Source organism: Mercenaria mercenaria, chromosome 7 (assembly GCF_021730395.1).
Source record: "Mercenaria mercenaria strain notata chromosome 7, MADL_Memer_1, whole genome shotgun sequence".
In the NCBI taxonomy this organism is placed as follows: Eukaryota; Metazoa; Mollusca; class Bivalvia; order Venerida; family Veneridae; genus Mercenaria; species Mercenaria mercenaria.
Genome location: NC_069367.1, coordinates 16,047,483 through 16,072,728, shown reverse-complemented (window position 1 = coordinate 16,072,728; position 25,246 = coordinate 16,047,483). Strand labels below are relative to the sequence as shown.

The window sequence follows — 25,246 nt, the reverse complement described above, 5'->3', positions numbered from 1 at the left end:
TAGAATTTCATGAAACTATTCAACTAGTATTTATTATGGACCATTTAATAAGTAGGAACATAGTAAGATGTTGTTGTTGAAAAAATATTTGAATTAGAAATGTCCATAGTTGTATGGGGATGAGAATGTCTCTCAGAGTTTAATATTCAGAAATCGTAAGTTAACCATTCATTATAGTTTATGTTTAACAGTTTTACTGAAAAGATTATTAAGAATTAGGCTTAAATGATAATTGTGGTTCAAGGTAATTAAAATTATGAATATTTTAAAGTTAACCCTTTTTCTCATTCTTTTCTAAATTTTATTTGGTAGAATGCTTCCTACTTAAACAAGAAAAGTACTGAATGTTTTTTTTTTTTTTTAGATTTTTTTAGAAGTGTATTGCAGCATCAGAAAATTAATGACAACTTGTCTTTAAAAATGATAGTGTTTTGACAATACCCAAAATGTTCTTTCGTGAAACTGCTGGCCCAATTTTAAAATAATTTTACACAAATGGTCATTGTGTGACTTTCAACCACCTCGGTAGCCTTATGGTAGGGCGTCCGCTTCGAGTGCTGGAGGTCGTTGGTTCGATCCCCAAATGCGTCATACCAAAGACGTAAAAAGTAGTACTTGTAGCTTCCTCCCTTGGTGCTCAGCATTAAGAGGATAGTGCTAGGACTGGTCAGCCCGGTGTCAGTATAATGTGACTGGGTGGGGTATCATGCCACGTGTTAATGGTGTGATACTCCAGTGGGCAGCACTATAAAGTTGGGCATTGTGCTCACTGCTACATGTAGACACCATCGTTTATATGACTGAAATATTGTTGAAAAAGACAGTTAACCCGAACCCACACATACACACACGCATGCACACACACACACACATTCTACCAAGATTGTTGTGCTCCCCATGAGTGGTGGGGGGCATATAGATTTGGTCTTGTCCGTGTGTCCATCCGTCCATCTGTCCAAAGTTCGGGACGTGCCTAGCTCAAAAAGCCTTTGATATAAATTGATGAAACCTCGCATAAATCTATATCATGATATGAACTTGTGCACTTTCTATTTTTCCCCTGGCTCCGCCCCCTGCTTTTTAAAGTTATGGCCCCTGAAATAGTCAAAAATGCACATTTTCACCTTGTGACATGCCTAGCTCAAAAAGTATTTGATATAGATTCATGAAACATGCACATTTTCTCAATGGTAAAGGCCCCGGTCCCATTCCCAAATCAGTAAGAAAAATGAACACTGAAAATCATAACTACATGTATTTCATTTTAAACAACTGATTCACTCAACACAGTCACAAACTAACATATATTACGATACCAAATGAGGTGGTTGAGATTTCAGCTGTGGTCAGTGCCTTCAAACATTTCTTTATTGAAAATACATATTTTAAGCATGATATGGTAAAAAGAAAAATAGTATTGCTTTAGATTAGCAACATGATTAGCAGATAACATTTAAATGTTACTACCAAAGGTGAAATTCTCCAGCTCTTTTTTGTCTTAGACTCTGATAAAAAAATTTTAGGCATGAACTTACTATTTGCTGTGCCTTTAACCCATAATGCCTTCACTTTGCTAGTTGTATCATGATATGAAACTATTTCTTTTTGGCCTCAGATGGAACGACTTCATGCAGATGGTGTGGAGGAAGTGGCTGCACAACTTCTACCACTTCTTCGAAAGAAAGATATGACCCTGTCTAGGAGGAGGGATGTTGTAATGATATTGTCCAGTTTACGTTACAAAGCCCTACTGAACTATGAGTGTCCTGTTATTCTTGCAGAAACTCTGAAGATTTGTCCCTCCCACCTTAGTAGAACAGTCGAACTGCCAAGCCTCAACACTGATGAGAGAATCAATGTGATAGGGGAAACTTGAGATAAAGAAGACATGTCAACGCTAGAAGAGGGTCAGTGGCTAAATGATAAAGTAAGTTTTAGATTAATCAAGATCATAATACCTGTAAAGGATATATAACCAGACTTTCTGTTTGGTAGACATCTGGATAAAGGTATATATTGACTGCCTTAAGTTTCAATCATGCTATGTAAAAGTACTGGAACAAGTTTATTATCTTTATTTAAATATCCCATAAGTTATAATAAGGGAGTTGTTTGAGGGGGTGGGGGGGGGGGTGGGGGTGCGGTTTCTCTGTGACTATTAGATAAACAACATCATCATTGAAGTCATTAGTCTTCCACCTGATTCATGTGGGTAAGTTGATAGTTATTTGTGGTGAACATGTTTGTACTGGTACAGAATCCAGGAACACTGGTTAGGTTAACTGCCTGTCGTTACATGACTGAAATACTGTTGAAAAATGGCGTTAAACCCAAAACAAACAAACAAATTATTTGTAGCCCTGTGGTTGCTTCGTGTAATGTAACACAGCGCAGAAATAAAACATTTATATATTATTTGTAAAATGGCATTTAACCCAAAACAAACGAGCAGAATCGGTATATTGTTTGTTGGTTGTTATGCTCGCATTTGTTTTGGAATGAATATAATTATGAATATACCTATTTTTACACCCATTATTCATATTCAGTCAGTAAATATTTGAATTCGCAAAATTTAAAAAAAATGAAATCACTATATTTGTACATTTGTGCACTTAATAATTGCCCATTTATTTCAGGTTGTGAATGCCTTTTTGGCCTTATTGAAAGTGGAAAAAAAAACAGAGGAGATACCCATGTAATTGTCCTCCCTAGCTACGTTGCTGTGCTTTGGCAAGCTGGCAACTATGATAGTTGGTTGTTTCTAAAGGTAATGAATGTTTTTTTAAAAGTATATTGCATTACTTGATAAATTGTGATTTAAATTTCTGCTGTTACAGCTAGCTTGAACCTTGGCTGTAGTACTGGCATTGGCACCTGATCATGATCATCTCAGTTTAAGTTTCTGTGGATTGTGTGTGATTCAATTTCTTTAAATGAAAAAAAAATCAAATGGGCATCTGCATCCACATTGAGGTGCTCTTGTTTTCAAGTGTTTCAAACATCTATTTTTTATACTGAGAGAAACTAATATACAGTGCATAGCTGGTGTTATATGTAATGATTAGCAAACAATCTCTGTATCTTATCCTGCAATATATTGTTGTTTTAATCTGTATAGTACTGTTACACTTTACCCTGCTAAATTTCTATAATGATCTTGTCCATCTTTCAATAATGATAGTATCATTACTAACAGTTAAAAAGGGATTCATACAAATACCTTCTGGATGGCAAACAGAGCAGATCATGAGAACACTGCACATATATGTCATCATCTACACAGTCGCAAAAGCAGAACAAACTAGCATGATAAACTTTTAAACATTAAAAATAAGTAAGGTCATTGGGAAGAACAGGGATTGCCTCTTGGAAATAGATTTAAACAGTTCATGAGGACGTGCTACTTACATGCTTTATATAATACTGTAATTCAAATGAGTAAGGTCTTGAATATACAGCAGACTCATACAATGGAATCAATTTCTTGGTCTTAGCAAGTTGCTTTTATCTGGTTTTCTTGTACTGATCACAATATTTATTAGTTACACATTTCAGCTGTAGTGATAAAATTTATATAATATCTTACTTTTTCCCTCATTTTTTTCAGATCTCTTTCTGTATGTTCAGTTGTATTCTGCTGCCAATTTGTGATAATGGTCACTGGATTCTCATGGTTGTGTCACCGTCTGAAAGGATTGTAAGGGTGTATGATTCTCTTCATGGAGACCATCAAAAATACTTCAGTCACTGGCTGTAAGTTAAAAATTCATATGTTGATTTTATAACTTGAAAAATGATTAGTTCACACATTTAGAGGTGTTCAATCACATTTGAGCAATATTTTCTGACATTTTTCAGTTTTTATATATATTATATTAGACTGTTCTAAGAAAGAAAAAAAAAGACCCATTACATAAAGTGAGATTCCTATAGTAAATGTTTTATTTATCAATTTTTATAAAATTTCTTACTTATCTTCCTTTAATGAACAAAATTTAAAAAGCGGATTGTTTCTTTTTGTTTCAGTTTTATTTCTAGTTTTTACAAGTTTGAAACAAAACATTGCAAAACTGTTGGTACACATTTTTAAGTATTCTGATATTTTGGTGTCTGATGATTTCAGATATGTGCAATAATGTACTTGAGTATTAAAGTTTTAGACACAGCTTACAACAAGTAAAGGATTCCCTGCTTGAATTATTTGTTGATACTTTCAGGAAATTAGCCATACCTTCAGGATATTTTCATTTGTTTACTTTCTCTATCAACAGGTCCTTCATGCGTCTCCGAAACAAAGCTAGTGTGGAGAAGCTTGAAAACTGGCAGTTCGTCAGTGGTTGCTCTAGCAAACAAGAAGATGGTAACAACTGTGGCAATTTTGTCCTAATGGCTAGTATGTAAATGACATCAGGATAGTTCATTTGTGGGGATCTTTGTGTGTACAACTTTGTCTATGATGACAATTCAATAATTTTTAGCTTGTCTGATTTTGGAAAAAAAAGTCTACGTGGTAGTGTCTTGTTAAAATTCTTGTATAGGGTCCATCTTTCTCAATACCTGCAGCTCTGAAACATTGCTCAATTGTTTATCATCATAAGTGACAACGTAGGCTGAGAACTATAACTCTGATTCAGTTTGACATAAATATAACCCTTCTTAGAGTTTCTTGGTTAAAATTTTTGTTTAGGTCAAATTTTCTAAAAAGAATCTATAACAGCTACAGATGTGTTAAATTTTGCACACTCTTATATCATCGTCAGCACAGTAAGAGCCATAACTTTAAACTGCATTTTGTTAGAATTATGACCCTTTTCCATTTAGAAATCTGAATGATAGCTCTTTCCTTACATATTGTCCAGCACTTGCACATGAGAGATGGCTGTTACTTTGAATATTTCTCAATGTCTTCAATATATCTTTTTTTCTTGCAGAATGCTGAGGCCATCATAAAAAACATACCAACTTTGGTTATGCGGCAAGCACATTGTGAAACATACAGAAAGTATGTAACAAAAAGACTTCTTATGGAAGGGAAAAGAAGAAATGAAGAAACATGTGATTTCGTAGACTCTTGTAGTGGGCCACATAAAAAATGGATCCAGTGTGATTGTTGTGGAAAGTGGTTACGCATGAAATGTGCTCAATTAAAAAAAGTGGATCCCAGTTATATGTGTGTGTTTTGTTGTGCCTTATACAAGTGATTCAGATGGAAACTATTAAAGTTTCAAATTGTATGACAGTCAATAGGAATCTTCTGGACACATTCCTGAATTAAAAGTTCTGATATTTTTTTCATCATGTATTATAGCATATATCATATCACCAACTGTAACCATGCATGCAACAGTGGACTGGTGTTATTTGTCATTTCAGTATAACTTTCAGTTGCTTTTCAAAGTCATTTATTGGTTAATGTTTTTGGTAAAGCTCAATGTATCTCTATTATAGCCAAATCTATTTACTTAAAACTTAAAATGTTTTTTTACTATTTGTGTCTACACCAGGAGAAACAATCCTCACCACTCCAATTTTTACATTGTTATGCTTCTTTTTATTGTAGAATTTTTGGGTTTAAGTTTTTTTGATGAAGTGCAATAGATCTTTTACTATCAAAGTTGTTGACATGAAATTTAAAATTTGCAGTAGCTCTCTTTTAAGTTTTACTATCAAAGCTGTCAAAATGAAATAATTTTTTTTATTTACTATAAAAGTCTACAACAGAAGAAACAAACTATAAAACACAGATTATAAACTTGGCAGAGTTATGCCCCCTTTAAACTTAGATTTTATTTGGTTCAAGTTTTTGAGAAAGTCAAATATCTTTGTAACTATCAAAGCTTTTGACTGGAAACTTTATGTTATTTCAGAGTCTGCACCAACAATGTTCGATAACTTTGATTGAATTTTGAGTTATGCCCCATGTGAACTTAGAATTTTTGGTTAAAGTTTTAGAATATTTTTTTTGGCAAAACTCTTGTTCAGAGTCACAAGCACTGAAAACTGTGTATCGAGATTAATAAAGTATTAAAGGAGCACTTTATTAAAAAAAAAGACGCAATTAATTTGATTGAAATCAAGTATTTTGCAAACCTATTTAAAGTTAAATGAGGCTTTAAATGTTACATGAAAGACTGATAGAACAATTGCCCAAATAGATGTTATACATGTATATATTAACATGGTTAGAAAGTAGTGCTTTCAACTGCATATGAACACACGTAGTTGGTTGTATATAGGAACCTCAAGGTTGAGCTTTTTTAAACTCTTAATATCTGTCTGGCAACAATTTCTTCTTTGCATGATAGTGGTTTCACTTATGATTTGATTTTATATAAACTCACACACAACTTGTATCACAATACGATCTTGTTTCCTTTCATGATCCAGCCATATCTCACCATAGGATCCAGCCCTTGAAAGGGAATAATGTCTTTTTTCGCTATTGTCTGAACGGAAGTGGTTTCATATATGATCTGATTTCAACCATACTTACACACTAGTATCAACATAAGATTTTATGATTTTATTGAGTTACAGCATCCCATTTAGATTAATTTTTTTTATCTAAGCTGGTATTTCAGTACCAACTAATCAGGTGGATGAAATCTTCACATTGTTGGGTCAAATTTTTGTATACAAGCTTAGCATGGGCATATGGGAATAGACTGAAAGTTCACACATTTTTCTGCAGTGATGACCTGACATGTGGTTCTGGGACAATCTGTGTAATAAAAGAATTTGTAGTCCTGTTTGGCACCATATAACCTACACTGTGTTGCGCCGTAAAACCCAAATAAATTTATGATACTGATATTTTGAACAGGCATGTTTTGTGTCAGACATTTGGGCACTCTTATTTGCCTTTCATATGCCTTTAGTGACAAGGGTGTTGAGTGTTGCTGTCCTACTACAACTACTGTTTGACTTTGTATTTGAAACAGTTTGTGCATGTGCACCAACTCATCTTTTTCTGTTAATGATTTTAAAAATAAAAATCCCTAACTTTATTAAAGTAGGATGTGGTTGACTTTATATATGTGTACCTAAAAATTGAAAGGAATGTTATCTCAGATATAGTAGTACTAGTATCCACTGGCCAAATTTGTGTAAAAATATTTTCCCCATACACCAATTAGATTGTTTTTGTCATTTGTCAGACTATACAAGTGAATTTGTCAGAACTTTTAATGTCTGTTGTGCTTTTTTGTTACCAGACATTGAGAAACCACTTCCCTTTTAGAAATCATTTCCATTTATGCCACACATTGAGCCAATCTCTGAAATTACGTAAATGGACACCTTGTTATTCTTTTACAGGTTTTCAAAACAAAATGTAAATATGAGAAGAATGACAACAAACTTCACATGTACATTGATATACTTGGTTTTAGTTGTATATAATATTACTTTAGATCGTTACTGTGTATAAGTGGAAGTGGAAAATTTTATATTGGCAATTGGTTTTATGCCGCTGTTAAAACATTATTTGTTGCTGCTTTTGTATAAGGCAGTTATAGTGTTTATTGATATGTCCTATAATACCCCCATGTATATGTGTTTTCTTTAGATATATATAAAATGTAGTAACTTGATAAAAAGATCTGAATACTGTCTCGTTTAAGCATGTTAAGTGCTACATCACACAAAAGAAAATGTAAGTAATGTTATATACATTTCTATCTCTAAACAATATGTTATCATGAAAGAAAAGGAAATAAAATTCTGTTTATTACTATTATACTTTATTTTTTGTTATAAAAGTCCTCTCAAAAAATGCTTAAAATGTTTGGAAAAAGAGAAAGATGAAGTTTGAGGGTTCTAACTTTACCTTTTGCATTGTCTTTACAAAGTTAAATTTAACAGATGGGTAATCAGACCCCAGTTGGTATTTAATGTGTTTATAATTTTTCATAGCTGCATGCTGTTAAAGGAATATCTGCTCAGTCAGACAATAGTTACTGCTCCTGCATCTTTTTAAGCTTACCTGAACTGAAAGTCAGAATGAGCTATTAGTATAGATGGATTAAATCTTGTCATTATTATCTGTACCAAGCATAGTTGTGCATGTGCAGGGCAGGTTAAATGTTTAGCTTACCTGAGCCAAAGGCTCCTGGTGAGCTTTTGTTAGCTCACCTGACAGGGTGAGCTTTTGTGATCACCCTTCGTCCGTCTGTCCGTCCGTCCACAATTTCTTGTGAACAAGATAGAGACCACATTTTGCAAGCAATTTTGATCAGACTTGTACAAAACTTGTATTGGCATGATATCTCAGTTCCTTTCGAAAACTGGCCAGATCCCGTCATGGATGCTAGTGTTATTGCCCCTTAAATGGCCAGAATTTGCTATTTTTGTGCGTCAATAATTTCTTGTCTGCACGATAGTGGTTTCATTTATGATTTTATTTTAACCAAACTTGCACACAACTTGTATCAACATAAGATCACGGTTCCTTTCTTGAACTGGCCAGATCCCAGTATGGGTTCCAGAGTTATGGCCCCTGAAAGGGCCAAAATTAGCTATTTTGACCTTGTCTGCACAATAGCAGCTTTATTTATGATTTGATTTTTACCAAACTGGCACACAACTTGTATCACCATAAGATCTTGATTCCTTTCTTGAACTGGGCAGATTTCGTTATGGGTTCCAGAGTTATGGCCCCTGAAAGGGCAAGAATTAGCTTTTTTGACCTTGTTTGCACAATAGCAGCTTTATTTATGATTTTATTTTAACCAAACGTGCACACAATTTGTATCACATAAGATGTTGGTTTCTTTGTTGGACTGGCGAGATTCCATTATGGGTTCCAGAGTGATGGCCCCTGAAAAGGCCAGAATTAGCTATTTTGACCTTGTCTGCACAATAGCAGCTTCATTTATGATTTGAATTCAATCAAACTTGCACAAAACTTGTGTCACCATAAGATTTTGGTTCCTTTCTTGAACCGGCCTGATCCCATAATGGGTTCCAGAGTTATGGCCCCTGAAAGGGTCAAAATTAGCTATTTTGACCTTGTCTGCACAATAGCAGCTTCATTTATGATTTGATTTTAACCAAACTTGCACACAACTTGTATCACCAGAAGATCTTGGTTCCTTTCTTCAACTGGCCAGATTCCATCATGATTTCCAGACTTATGGCCCCTTAATGGTCCAAAATTTGCTCCGAAATTTGCTATTTTGGCTTTTGCAGCCATATAGAGTCTTCATTTATGGTTTTATTTGATACAAACTTCCAAAATATCTTCAACAACAATAAATCTTGGATTCCATGACAAATCAGATCCAATCGTAGGTTCCAGAGTTATTTTATATCTGATTACCTCCCCTGATTGTAATCAAAATGGATTTATATCAGTAAGTACTTATAGGACTTATTTGAAATTTCATTATTGTTATTAGTTGGACTGAGACAATCAGGGTAGATAACTATGGACTGATTTATGTCAAATTACCTCCCTTTATTTCAACTTAAAATTGGTATATCTTCATAACTAATAAAGATACTGATCTGAAATTTCATTTATGTCAACAGATTTATTTGGCAGATCCTTCTTTTGTTCACTTACAATATTTTTTTTTAATTACTTCCCTTTTACGTTACTATAAATAGCTTATTTTTAGTAACTTTTTTATTATTGGCCGTAGGGAAAAACCGAGACCACTTTTCTGTGGTACAACATGGATGGTACCTCCAATTTTGAGGTGTATTTTGACATATCTATACCTAGTAAGATTTTTTTTTTTCTTTTTGGTTAAATTTCTTCCCTTTGTTGTTCCTGTCCTTTGGACTTAGATATTTTTTCTGAGAACCTTCTTGTCCTCAAGTGCAATGATAACATGTGAGCGATATAGGGCCATCATGGCCCTCTTGTTTGTTTCTTTGTTTGTTTTGGGTTTAACGCCGTTTTTCAACAGTATTTCAGTCATGTAACAGTGGGCAGTTAACCTAACCAGTGTTCCTGGATTCTATACCAGTACAAACCTGTTCTCTGCAAGTAACTGCTAACTTCCCCACATGAATCAGAGGTGGAGGACTTGATTTCAGACACAATGTTGTTTATCAAATAGTGACCTCTCAATGTGCGTTGTCAGTCGTCTGTCAACATTTTCTAAAAAGATCTTCTTGAAAACCACTGGGCAGAATTACACCAAACTTCACAGGAATGACCCTTGGGTGGCCCCCTTTCAGAATTGTTCAAAGAATTGAATTCCAGGCAGAACTCTGGTTTCTGAAAATCTTTAAAAATCTTGTCCAAAACCAAAAGGTGTAGAGCCTTGATATTTGGCTTGTGACATCATCTACTGGTCCTCTGTGAAGATTGTTCAAATTATGCCCCCAGGGTGAAAAGAAGCCCTGCCCTGGGGGTCACAAGTTTTACATAGACTTATATAGGAAAAAACTTTAAAAATCTTCTTGTCTAAAAACACAGGAACTAGGCCTTAGATATTTGGTATGTTGCATTGACTTGTGGTCCTCTATCATAATTGTTCAAATTATAACCCTGGGGTGAGGCCCTGTCGGGGGGGGGGGGGGGGGGGGGGGGGGGGCGGAATCTCAAGTTTTGCATAGACTTATATATGAAAAGACTTCTTGGCTGAAACTGCAAGACTTAGGCTATTGATATTTGGTATGTTGCATTGCCTTGTGGTCTTCTTCCAAAATTGTTCAAGTTATACCCCTGGGTGAAAAGAGGTCCTGCCCAGGGAGTCCCAAATTTAACATAGACTTATATAGGAAAAATCTTTAAAAATCTTAAAATCTTCTTGGCAGAAACTGCAAGGCTTAGGCTTTTGATATTTGGTATGTTGCATTGCCTAGTGGATCTCTAACAAGATTGTTCAAGTTATGCTCCTGGGGTGAAAAGAGGCCCCACCTTGGGGTCACTTGTTTTATGCGTTATATAGGAATAAATTAAATACTTCAAAAATTATCAGATCATATTTCCTAGATTCTTTAATTATAATTACCTCATGGCCCCAAGCGGTTAGGGATCACTTAACTGTGACCTTGACCTACTGACCTACTTTCTTGTTTTTAAGATACAGCCTTGAAATTTGGATGACATGTACTGTTTTGCACACCGATCTTAAAACTGACTTTCAGAGACCATGAATGTGACCTACTGACCTATTTTCTAATATTTTAACATCAGTTTGACATTTTAAACATGTGGCTCATACTACTCTGGTGAGCGATTCAGGGTCATCATGACCCTCTTGTTTAATAGATATGACCCGTTATAATTGTTTTCCGTTATAAGGACAGTAAAAACTGATTTAGTGGTCACTTCTAATAAGCAGCCAACCTGCCTTAAGCAGCCAGTGTCTCATTTCTTAAAATGGTCATTCATTCTATAATTACCTGCATTAAGCACCTACTATAAACAGCCTTTCCCCCACTCCCTTGTTTGGCTGCTTAAGACAGGTTTTACTGTATAGGGAAACAATTTGTTTGTACTAATTCTTGGTCCTTATATACTAAACATTTATCAAACTTTTTGTAATTATTATAGGTACCAAGTCAAGTTGTGCATGTGCAAAGAACGTTCCTTTTGAATGATATTTAGCTTGACTATACGAAGTACCGAGAGCTGTCCTACTTCACCCGGCATCGGCGTGATTTTTCTTCCGCACTCTGTTTAAAAGTTTTGACGCACTTTCACTTTTTGTCTGTAATTACTTATCAATATTTCATGAATTATGTCCCACTTTTACTTAGAATTTCAGGTGAAAAGTTTTGGTACACTTTCACTCTTACTTATTAAAAAATGGATTTGATTCAAACTTAAAATTGTTTTCAACATCATCACTCACATCATATGACAAAGGGCCATACCATGCACCAATATTCCATGAATTATCCCCCTTTTTACTGAGAATTTCAGGTTAAAGTTTGGATGCACTTTCACTCTATCTCAGTTATTACTAAATGGATTTGATTCACACTTAAAACATTTGTTCCATTTTATCAACCACATCATATGACTCAAGGTCCATAACTCAGTTACCAATATTGCATGAATTTCACTTAAAATTTCAGGTTAAAATTCCGATGCATATTTACTCTATTTCAGTTATTACTAATCTATTTCAGTAACTATATTAAATGGATTTGATTCAAGCTTATATTAGTATCATCACTCATATTTTATGACACAAGGGTCATAACTCTTGCAGCAATATTTCAATACCTTGTCAGGATCGTTGATACAAAGTGTAGTTGTGTGTATGGGAATATATATGAGCCGTGCCATGAGAAAACCAACATAGTGGGTTTGCGACCAGCATGGATCCATACCAGCCTGCGCTTCCGTGCAGTCTGGTCAGGATCCATGCTGTTCGCTTTTAAAGCCTATTGGAATTGGAGAAACTGTAAGCGAACAGCATGGATCCTGACCAGACTGCGCAGATGCGCAGGCTGGTCAGGATCCATGCTGGTCGCAAACCCACCACGTTGGTTTTCTCATGGCACGGCTCAATTATATTCCACTCGTGGTGCATTTTTACAAAGAAAGTGTTTCTTAACTGCTCAGTGTGATTTTTAACCATTTGAGACCATATAAGAAGAACTTCTCTATGTATTTCCTGACTTGATTTGCTCAATTTCGTTGGGTGCAGGTATTCCGATGAAGGTAGTGCTGAGTCTGCTGACACCAGACCCTCAATTGATTTGAACAAGAAGATCAACCAGTTTGATTGAAGGTGTTGCTGTAGTGTTGGGAGTTCCACTGTACCCGGCATTCTTGTTGCACAGCCCACGTTATGAATCTAGCCGCTAATGATGTACTTCTACATATTTGTCTATTAACTTCTCCCATGTCAGATATTTGATCTATATACGTGTTTTTTTTGACAGGTATTCAAAGTTACATATAATCACTTACTGCACTTTTCCCAAAAATAAGAGACGAAACATTTTGCGGCTAAGAAGATTTTATATCTAAAGTTATATTGCTGGAAATATTGAATAAAATCCTTAGCAAAGGTTTAAGAAATTAATTAATTTATAATTAAATAGAAGATCTATAACATTTCGAAAATCTTGACAAACAAGGGCGGATCCAGGGGCGGGGGCGCACCCGGAACGTTCCCCCACTAAAATCACCGGAGCATAGGTAATTTGTCTTTGTTCTGGGTGAAAAAAAAATGCATTTTTCTCGCTCGCTAGACTCGCATACGTAATTTATCTCTTGTTCTGGGTGAAAGAATATGTATAAAATTGTCATTGCTAGCATAGGTAATTTATCTTAGTTTTATTCTGGGTGACAAATACAAAATCTGATTTTTTTCATACATACTATTAGTTATAAATGTTGTTTTTATTTATTCATATTTCAAACTTTCTACACACAAACATTGTTTGCAGAGACTGTTTAATCTAGCGATTCACATAAATGTCTCACATTTCTCATGACCCTATCGTGAAATCGATCAGCCGGAACCGGATGTCTGAAGGATCTCACGGGATGACGGATTTCACGCTACACCTGTATTCTACACCGGCGTTCCATAATCAGTCACAAGTACAAACTGATTGGCATTAAACATCGACATTAATCAGATTGTGCTAATTGATTGTCTATACAGTATTTTATGGTTGAGTGAACTTGAAGACGCACTACAGAATATCTGTATTCTTATGATAGTATTCTTTTGTGTTTCCGTGATGGTTTCATGATAAAAAGAAGAAAAATTGAAGTATCCAGCCTATCCAGTTACAAGTTGACAGTAATATATATTAGGCCAAGCCAATGTGTTTAACGTGTAAACATTTTATTGAATGAATATAGCAGTATGTACATTATTTGATGTATTACGCCGAGTTTAGACGACGTTTTGTTTCTATAAGGAAAGATAATTGTTTATCCGTGTTTTTTTTAAAACTTTACTGAAAAGAGCTTATTAAGTTTCCAGATGAAGTTCTGAAAACATATTAATTCATGGAGGACCTGAATTGTCCACCTGTCATACGGGAGTATAGCTATATTATAACAACAGTATTATCACAAGGACCCTGTTGGAAATAAGCCGCAAGGCTTTTACAGGTTATCCTGTGTTTTTATATATGTCATAATTGTGCACTAGTCACCAATAATATCTGTGATATCAAAGCTGTGTTAATATATTATGTGCTGTTTAAATTCAATGTATGTGATAATTGTGTCAATGTGATGTATATATTTACACGAATAAATCTATCTATCTATCTATCACAAAGACTTCCACGAACTTCATGTGGGAGAAAAATGGGTCACTAGGTTGTGGTGACCTACTTTTTTCGCCCACAAAAACTTCATGAAAATCATTCACGGCTTATAAAACAGGTAATATACAGCTATACTACAAGTTTTCAGGTCGACAATTTAGACCCTTCCTGAATAAATGTGTTTTCACAACTTTATCTGCCAACTTATTCAGTCAATCACTTTTCAGCATAGTTTTAAGAATATAGATGAATATCTGTCTCTGTGATTGAAATTTAACTAAATACACTGATTTATTTACATATTACTACATTAATTCAATAAAATGTTAAGAAATTAATCACATTGTCTTATTTCATCTATAAACCTAAGTAAAGAGATGGGACTTGTCATTTATCGTTCATTTAGTACATATCCCGCTATGTACATGTCAGTAAACTGTTTTATAATGTTGCGTTAATCTTCAGGTGTTGACAAGTGTTCGTTCATTCAACCGACATTTCAGGGAATTGGTTTCAGTTCAAGAGAAAAATGAGATGTTTCATAAGTGTTTCAATGAGTAATATTACATAACACTGAAGTAAAAAATTGATCTGAACTCTATTCGAACCCATGGTAACGTGCATCATAGTCGGAGAGCTTACCACTACACCGACGTACCGTAAGTATATTATATCGATTATCTTTAAATTAATAAATTGAGATATTTGAGATATAACACACGAAAATATTGGCGAAGATTAATGAGTGCCAGGTCAATACTTACGGACATTATAATGACTTAGGTAAAATAAATAAACAAACCTTATTTTGATATTGTGTAAAGTGATTCACCAAATTTAAAGATGAACGGAAAGATGTGTGGTACAGGTAGATGTATGGCACAGATAGATGTGTGGCACAGATAAATGTATGGCACAGATAGATGTGTGGTACATGTAGATGTGAGGTACAGATAGATGATATGTATGGCGCAGATAGATGTGTGGTGTAAGAACCTAACGTTCTGAATATTAAATTTTATCTATTGTTTTATTCATGGCGCTAAATGTGACGTTTGGCGTCAATTTGTACGTGACGTCCAGTATACGTCTGACGTCGTTTCCGCCCGTTAGTTTTGTTATAGGTTAGAGACCACCAATTGTTTTCCCATAGACTTACATTGTAACATTATGGCGTGTACGGCTTTCCATACATCGAAACATGTATATCTAATTACAAGTATTCAAGAACTATCTTAGTTCTACCAAAATATCGGACGAAAAACATATGAAGAGTGATACTTTATTTAAGTAATTTTCGTGTGAATGAGATGACCCCCTGTTTACATCATTGACATGGCGGGAGAAATTCGTTTGATAAAACGTTTTTTCAATACACATAAAATGTAGCAAATTTTGTCAAATGTATAATAAAATACTGTAAATGCAGTGAAAAAATATCAATTTTGAAAAAATAATCACTTCCTGGGTTTGTTTACATAACTGACCAATCAGAACGCACAGACGTTACCTTATTCCCAGGTATACACTTACCTCATTCCCAGTAAGTCCCCTGTACTTTTTTGAATTGGTGGTCTCTGACCTATAGTTTAAACGTGAGTTAAGGAGCTTGGATGAAATTTACTTTGTTAAAGTAAATCTATTTGAGATACTAAAGTTGGTAAGGTTTTGTATTTTTTATTCAGAAATAATTGTTATCATTAAGTAAATATTGTTATTATTTAAAACGTCCATTTTTGCAGTAAAGAATTGATTTATTATTTTTATTAAATGTAATTTTTGAATGTTTGTATGAATGCTGTTTTGTATAAATTTCTTGTACGTTTGTTTGAATATCTGTTTTTAAATTTATTGTAGAGAATCGGCATTTACGGCATTTACGGCATTTATGGAGATGCACATAATTGTCAGAAAATAAATGATAGAAGCCGCATATCTCGCTTGTGTATGAGTAAGAATCCCGAGTCCCTTACAATTCTCAACTCGTGTCCTGAAAAGATTCTGGATAAAGATACTGGTTCCTGAGAGATCGAAATATGGAAACTGCGGAGTTTACCTCGGCAAAGAGGTCACGTTCTGCGCACCTTGCACAGCTGACCAAAATTTACAATGAACTTGAGAGACAGATGGTGTCTACAGAAAACGCTGAAAAGGTAAAACACTTATACAAAAATCTATGTGACAGATACGAACAGTATAAAAACGCTCATTTTCACTGTCTGGAATTATGTGATGAACCCTCTATCATAAAACTGTTGGAGACGAATTATTCTAGTCAGCAGAAAAATCTAACGGAATTCAACGAGCATTATTCCGAGTGGCAAAAACAGTCACTACAGTCAGGTCAAGATGATAATATATCTACGATTAGCAGAACGAGTACAGCACGGTCATGTCGTGCGCAGTTACAAAATGCAAAAGCGAAAAGACTGATTGCAGAACATAAACTAAGAACACTAAGAGTAAAACAAAAAATAGAACAACAGCAAAGGGAATTAGAAAATAAGCGGCAATTACTTGAACAAGAGAGCGAATTAGAAGAAGCAAGGATCGAGGAATCTGTCTGGCAGGAAGATATCGAATGTCCTGATAATAATGGTGGTCGGAACTTGCCGGAAGTAGCACGTGACGTATCCGTTAGCGGGCAGGATTCAGCAGAAACGGTAATTTCTCGTGACAAAACCAATGGTAAGTTGGAAGATTTGACATCCACAAATATAGATACGGCTTTCCACAGGTTGGCATCCACTTTGCAGGAAGGATTTAATCTGCCTAAACCGGAACTGTTGACATTTAACGGAAGAGTGACAGATTATTGTAAATTCATAAAGAACTTCGAAACAAATGTTGAGGAAAAAATCAGTGACAGTAGGTTAAGATTAAGTTATCTTATACAGTATTGTGTAGGCGAGGCTAAAAGTTGTATTGAGGACTGTGTTTTACTTGATCCAGATGATGGTTACAGGCGTGCAAGGAAAATTTTGCAAACTCGCTATGGTAAGCCTCATGTAATTGCTAGAAGTTATATTGATAGTTTAGTATATGGCCCTCAGGTAAAAGCCTCCGATGTTGATAAACTTTCTCAGTTAGCTTTAGAGATGCAAAAATGTGAAATAACCCTGTCCCAGTTAGGCTTTATTTCTGATGTAAATAACTCAGAAAATCTCAGGCGCATTGTTAAATGCTTACCTATGCATTTACGTACAAAATGGGTAGAAGTTGCGCACGCTATTATTGAGTCTGGCAGAGAACCCTGCTTTAATGATTTAACAAAGTTTGTAGATGAAAAATCCTGTGTCGCATGTTCAGTGTATGGCCTTGATCTCGTAAAAAACGAGTCCGAGTCAAAGGTTGACAAACTGACCAATTGTAAATCAGATACTCATGTTAAAGGCAGAGTGACCACGTTAACCACTCGAACAGGTAATGAAAAACCAAGGTTCGAACGTAAATGTTATTGTTGTTCAGAGACATGTTCAGATTTGTCATCATGCAAATTATTTGAGTCTATGAATTTAGGTGAGAGAAAAAAACTTGTCAGCAAGTTGAAATTGTGTTTTAACTGTCTTAGGGGCAAACATTTTTCAAATACTTGTAGAAAGCCAAAACAATGTGTTGTACCTGATTGTACCTCTTAGCATCATACATTGTTACACTCTTGGGTAAAGCCCGAGTCTGATCACACAGTTACACAGCCGTCTGTAAATTGTGCTGCTACGAATGGGTCATTTTTAAAAACATGTCTAGGGATTATACCTATTACTGTAATAGCTAGGAACGGTAACTCTTGCCAGACGTATGCGTTGCTTGACGACGGCGCGGATAAGACTCTGTGTGATGAACGGTTATTGCAAAAGCTAAACTATCCTGGGAAACCTGTTACCTTTCAAATATCCACCATAAGTTCCGTTGCCAGTAGTACCGTAGGGCAGGAAGTTGACCTGCGCGTGAAACCTGTTTCCGGTGGTGATGAAGTAAAACTTAACAATGTATGGTCGGTGAAAAGAATACCAATTACTACTAGGTCTGCTGCTACTGCGGAAGATACTCGCAAAATACCCTACCTATCTGACTTGAAAATTCCACGTGTCGACGTCACTGACGTCATGTTGTTAATAGGCACGGATTCACCAGACGCACACGTTCCCCTTGAAGTTCGCGCCGGAGAAAGTAATCAGCCGTACGCAGTTATGACGCGGCTTGGATGGACAGTTCGTGGTCCTGATCCAGGAAATATTGAAAATAACGGAAAGGGAACAGTGAGCATTCACTATGGTCAATCTAGTGACGTCATGCTGCAACAACAGCTTGAGCGCATGTGGACGTCGGATTTTAATGACGTGCTTCACAATGAGAAAGATTCTTTGTCCCTGGAAGATAAGAAGGCTCTATCTATTATGGAATCAACTCTGACATACGAAAATGGCCACTACAAGATGGGACTACCCTGGCGAAATAAAGATGCATACTTACCAAATAACCTGGCACTTGCACATGCGCGTCTTCACCAAATAAAAAAGAAGTTTTCCCGTGACGCAGAACTTCACGAAAAATACGCACTGACAGTAACTGATTATATAGAAAAGGGTTACGTTAAAGAAGTAACATCTTCAGAAGATACAAATCGAACTTGGTATTTACCTCATCATCCTGTTACAAACGAGAACAAACCTGGGAAGGTCCGAGTAGTATTTGACTGCGCTGCGAAGTTCAAGGGTATTTCATTGAATAGCCAATTACTTCACGGTCCTGATTTAATGAACAATCTAGTTGGAGTACTAACCCGTTTCAGACAAGAGAAAATTGCTCTGATTGCTGATATCGAGGCAATGTTTCATCAAGTGCGCGTGTGTGAAAATGACTGCGACGCTCTTCGCTTCCTATGGTGGCCTGGAGGGGACATAACTAAACTTCCGAAGATATATTGTATGCAAGTCCACTTGTTCGGTGCTACATCCTCCCCAAGCTGTACAGCATATGCACTTAAACGAACAGCCGCTGATAACGCTAATAGTTATGAACCGGAAGTTATATCAACAGTTAACAGAAATTTCTATGTGGACGACTGTTTAAAATCCGTATCATCTGAAAATAAGGCAGTGAAACTTGCGAGAGATTTACAATCATTGATGAGTTTAGGTGGTTTCAGGTTGACCAAATGGCTCAGTAACAGTAGGAAGGTTATAGATTCGATACCTGAGGCAGAGCGTGCCCCATCAGTCGTCAAGCTTGAACCTGGTACCTCTCTCCCTAGCGATCGTGCTTAAGGTGTGATGTGGAATGTTAACGACGATACACTCAATTTCAAGGTTAAGTTGACAGATAAACCTCTGACGAGACGTGGAATATTATCAGTTGTTAGCTCCATATTCGATCCAGTAGGACTTGCATCACCAGTAACATTACAAGCAAAAGCCATCATACAGAAACTCTGCAAAGAGAAACTAGGATGGGATGATGAAATACCACAGACACACTGCCATGAGTGGAAAAGATGGTTAGCCAGTTTGCCATACTAAGAAAATATTGTTGTCAGTCGATGTTTTCGTCCAAAAGATTTTGGAAATATAAAGAACACCCAGTTGCATATGTTCAGCGATGGTTCGGAGTTAGGCTACGGCGCATGCGCATACCTACGTATGGTGGATGAAGATGACAGAGTGATGTGTTCCTTAGTCCTCGGTAAATCTCGCCTTGCACCAATGAAACAGATTTCTATACCTCGCCTAGAACTGTCTGGAGCTGTAGTCGCATGCCGCATGTATGCAATGTTATCAGAAGACCTCGACATGAAAATCGACCAAGCCGTGTTCTGGACTTATTCTACAATACTGCTGGGATATATCAATAACGCATCACGACGTTTCAAAACGTTTGTAGGTAACAGACTCAGTGTCATTCATGAAACTACGTCACCTGACCAATGGCGCCATGTTGATTCCGGTACGAATCCCGCCGACATTGCGTCTAGAGGTATCGACCAAAGTGATACACAAAGACTACAAACATGGCTTACGGGTCCTAAATTCCTTCTTCAAGATCCAACTGCTTGGCCTGCCCATAGCCGTGTGCCGGAATTAGCAGATGATGACACGGAAGTAAAGAAGGAAGCTGTAATAAATAGTACAACGACAGATACAGAAATTGACAGAATTATAATGCGTTACTCCGATTTGATCAAACTACAACGAGCATTCGTATGGCTGCAAAGATTTAAAACTTATTGCAGATATCGTTATCTAAAACATGACGTACAAGTACTCACAGGCGATATTACAGTAATAGAAGTACGGAACGCCACACGAGACATATTAAAATGTGCACAGAAAGGACACTTTTCTGAAGAACTCTCAGCACTGAGAATGGATAATCCAGTGAAGAAAGATAGTAGAATCGAATCTTTGAATCCAATATTACATGACGGTCTCATACGAGTACATGGGAGAGTGAGACGGGAGAATCTCCAAGAATATCCGGTTATTCTACCCAGCAAACATCACGTGACTACGCTAATAGTTAGTCATTACCACAACATCAATGGTCACGTGGGAACTCAGCAGGTGCTTGCAGCTACGCGGGAAAAGTATTGGATACTACATGGATCCAGTTCGGTAAAAAAGACAATAGGGAATTGTTTTATATGCAGACGACAACACAGTCCACTAATGACACAACAGATGGCCCCACTTGTTTCAGAACAAACCACTCCAGACAAACCACCATTTACCTACATAGGCGTAGATTACTTCGGTCCACTGTTAGTTAAGTCGGGACGCTCACATACGAAAAGATATGGTTGTCTATTAACTTGTTTAGCAACTAGAGCAGTTCACATTGAAATTGCCTATAGTCTGACAACAGATTCATTTATCGCAGCCTTTCAGCGTTTCACCAGCCGACGTGGGATTCCTGAAAAGGTATTCAGCGACAACGGATCGAATCTTGTAAGCGGTGACAGAGAACTAAAACAATCAATACAAGAATGGAACCAGTCAAAAATAGGACAATACATGGTTCAACATGAAATTGAATGGCACTTCAACCCTCCATATGCCAGCCATAGGGGCGGTGCTTGGGAGAGACTGATTCGGTCAACGCGTTCTATTTTAAAGGCTATCGCTAGAGAGCAACTACTCACAGAAGAAAAACTGGTGACGTTAATGGCGGAAGCTGAGAGAATAATGAATGATCGACCGGTAACACAAGTGAGTAATGATCCAAATGATCCTATGGCACTTACACCTAACATGTTACTATTGTTTAAAGCCAATTCAAGCATGCCCAGAGGAAATTTCAAGAAAACTGATACGTACTCTAAACGATGGTGGAGACAAATACAATACTTGTCCGATGTATTCTGGCGAAGATGGATTCGTGAGTACTTACCTAAACTCCAGATACGTCATAAATGGCATAGAGTGAAAACTGATCTACGTGAAGGCGATGTCGTACTTGTTGCTGATTACAACGTACCAAGAGGGCAGTGGCCGCTAGGCAGAGTTACCAAACTATATATTGGTCGGGATGGGCATGTACGTAGCTGTGGGGTGAGGACTCGCAATTCAGAATCAGTTAAACCTATCACTAGACTATGTCTGTTAGAGAGTTCACAGTAATGTTTACAGTCAATAACTCGGATTACGCTTTACGTATATACTATTAAGTAGGTACTCAGATAATTGTGACTTGTAAAACAATGATATTTTTTGTTTATATCTATTAAACTTTAGGCTTCTACTGTAAGCTGTTTCCACATGTATAAAGACACATGTAACGCTAATGGAATTTTAATTGGCAATAAGGATATGTTTTTTGTTGTTTTTATTTTATGAATCAGTATATAGACATGTTTTATTTCTAAGAGTTGCTAACAAAAGTACATGTATTTGATGAAATTTAAGTAATTTCATGGCGGGGACTGTAAGAACCTAACGTTCTGAATATTAAATTTTATCTATTGTTTTATTCATGGCGCTAAATGTGACGTTTGGCGTCAATTTGTACGTGACGTCCAGTATACGTCTGACGTCGTTTCCGCCCGTTAGTTTTGTTATAGTTTAAACGTGAGTTAAGGAGCTTGGATGAAATTTACTTTGTTTAAGTAAATGTATTTGAGATACTAAAGTTGGTAAGGTTTTGTATTTTTTATTCAGAAATAATTGTTATCATTAAGTAAATATTGTTATTATTTAAAACGTCCATTTTTGCAGTAAAGAATTGATTTATTATTTTTATTAAATGTAATTTTTGAATGTTTGTATGAATGCTGTTTTGTATAAATTTCTTGTACGTTTGTTTGAATATCTGTTTTTAAATTTATTGTAGAGAATCGGCATTTACGGCATCTACGGCATTTATGGAGATGCACATAATTGTCAGAAAATAAATGATAGAAGCCGCATATCTCGCTTGTGTATGAGTAAGAATCCCGAGTCCCTTACATGTGGTACATGTAGATGTGAGGTACAGATAGATGATATGTATGGCGCAGATAGATGTACGACATAGATAGATATATGTATGACACAGATAGATGTGTGGTACATGTAGATGTGAGGTACAGATAGATGATATGTATGACACAGATATATGTGTGGTACATGTAGATATGAGGTACAGATAGATGATATGTATGGCGCAGATAGATGTACGACATAGATAGATATATGTATGGCACAGATATATGTGTGGTACATGTAGATGTGAGGTACAGATAGATGATATGTATGGCGCAGATAGATGTACGACATAGATAGATATATGTATGGCACAGATATATGTGCGGTACATGTAGATGTGAGGTACAGATAGATGATATGTATGGCACAGATAGATGTGTGGTACATGTAGATGTGAGGTACAGATAGATGATATGTATGACGCAGATAGATGTACGACATAGATAGATATATGTATGGCACAGATAGATGTGTGGTACATGTAGATGTGAGGTACAGATAGATGATATGTATGGCACAGATAGATGTGTGGTAGATGTAAATGTGAGGCACAGATAGATGATATGTATGGCACAGATAGATGTACGGCATAGATAGATGTATGTATGGCACAGATATACGTATTGTACAGATAGATGTACGTTGCAGATAGATGTGTGGTACAGGTAGATGTATGGTACAGACAGATGTATGTTACAGATAGATGTGCGGTACATACAGATGTGTGGTACAGATAGATGTGTGGTACAGGAATATGTATGGCACAGACAGATGTATGGTACAGGTAAAAGTGTAGTACAGATAGATGTGTGGCATAGATAGATGTATGGCACAGATAGATGCATGGTACAGGCAGATGCGTGACACAGATAGAATTATGGTACAGGTAGATCTATGACACAGATAGATGTATGGAACAGGTAGATGTGTGTCATAGATAAAAAAAGTGGCACAGATAGATGTATGGTACAGATAGATGTGTTGTACAGATAGATGTATGGTACAGATATACGTGTGGCATAGATAGATGCATGGTACAGATAGATGTATGACACAGACAGATGTATGGCACATATAGATATATGACGACACAGTTCGTTGACTGTAGATGATACTGAAGTGAGTGTACATAGACAAATAGGTAGCTGTGCAAAGTGGGTTTGCGCAGACGGACGATTAATGACCGAAGAGCTAGAAAAAGATCAATCCGTTCGATGTGGTTTAGTGAGAAGCAGTTCAAGCATTAGCTCAGTATACTTCTTGACACAGTAAAACTACGCATGGGAATTCTCAAATGAAAAAGTTGCCCCCTTGTCAGCACCAGTTTAAAGGATAAAAACAGCATTGTTTCGTCATTCCCAACTTCATAATAATGTGGGTATATCTCTTATCTGCACTGTCCTGAGACGAGACTGTAGAACATGATAAGGGTAAGGTTGTGTTAGATGCAAGCAATAAACAGGTTTGTGCTTCCCAGTGGTGGCTTTGCCACTCACCGTTCCAAGGCGGTGCCTCACTGTCTTCCTTTATATGCTGTTTTAGCTCACATTAACATGATTTCGAAGATAAGATTTAAAAATGACAAACACTCATTTTGTAAAAGATTTTATTTATATCAAAGTTCGAGAATATGTTAATATATGAGTTACATAAAATGACCAAAAAATATACGTACACTTAGCCAGAAATAATAAAACTTTACGTAGAAACACTAGAGATTTGTCACACTAGACTCAGTCATTCAAAACCAGGAAGACTTATCATTAATTCTTGTTTTCGAGCCAATGAGGCTGCCTTGAAAACTGTCTCATAGATTAATTCTGTCATCAATACCATATATTTTTCCAAGCAAAATTTCCACTAAAAAAAGATTTTACTATTCCTGTTTTCTCTCTTGGAACTGTGATAAACATAATAAATATTTGTAAGATTTAAAGTTACAAATCGTAAATTTATAAGACATGTTAGACTTAGAGTTACAAAATTTTACCAGAAATAGCATACTTCAATTAATACAAAACCCCCATAATCAGTTGTGAAATACAACTGTAAACATTGATTTAAAGGAACGTATTAGGTGAAAAATAATTTCTCAAAAAAATCCATAAAAAGTGAATACTCGGAAGTAACTAGTGGTACAAACTTATTGACATAAGATTTTTGCACGATATTCTATAAATAACTCAAATTATTGCGCAGAAGGTACTTAACTTTTGCAACGCTTTTGAATAATGCGAAAAAATAAATTCTTCTTGCATTTTCACCAATATTACTTTTTTAATTTCACACACTTTATCATTTTTCAGACAGAAGCTATATATTCTATGCCAAACTTGGTGGAAATGAAAATTATGAAAGATTTCACCCAAAATGTGGACGGGTAGGTTTAAATGTAAAACACGAAAGTTAAACAGTAAAGTTACATTTTTTCTGACTGAAAGATAAAAAAAAATGCATAAAATTAAAAGCCGAGTAAAGTTATGATTACAAGCAAAAAAAAACACATTAATTATGGCCTCTCACATGCAAACACGCAATCCAATCCTAATAAATCTCGAGTGTAACGTCTTTGTAAAACT

At 36.0% G+C, this 25,246-nt stretch overlaps 2 protein-coding genes across 2 annotated transcripts; both read left to right on the top strand.

Annotated features, from left to right (window-relative positions):
* The first annotated feature begins 1,888 nt into the window (after positions 1–1,888).
* Positions 1,889–4,458, top strand: LOC123555579 (uncharacterized). The gene is made up of 4 exons (XM_053547052.1): positions 1,889–1,907; positions 2,640–2,770; positions 3,611–3,756; positions 4,275–4,458. Exons 1-4 carry the CDS (start codon positions 1,889–1,891, stop codon positions 4,402–4,404), a joined length of 426 nt encoding a protein of 141 aa, XP_053403027.1. The 3' UTR covers positions 4,405–4,458.
* A 15,338-nt stretch (positions 4,459–19,796) lies between these two features.
* On the top strand, positions 19,797–21,824 carry LOC123556024 (uncharacterized). The gene has a single exon (XM_045346614.1). The coding sequence runs from the start codon at positions 19,797–19,799 to the stop codon at positions 21,822–21,824; it is 2,028 nt and encodes a 675-aa protein (XP_045202549.1).
* The last annotated feature ends 3,422 nt before the right edge of the window (positions 21,825–25,246 follow it).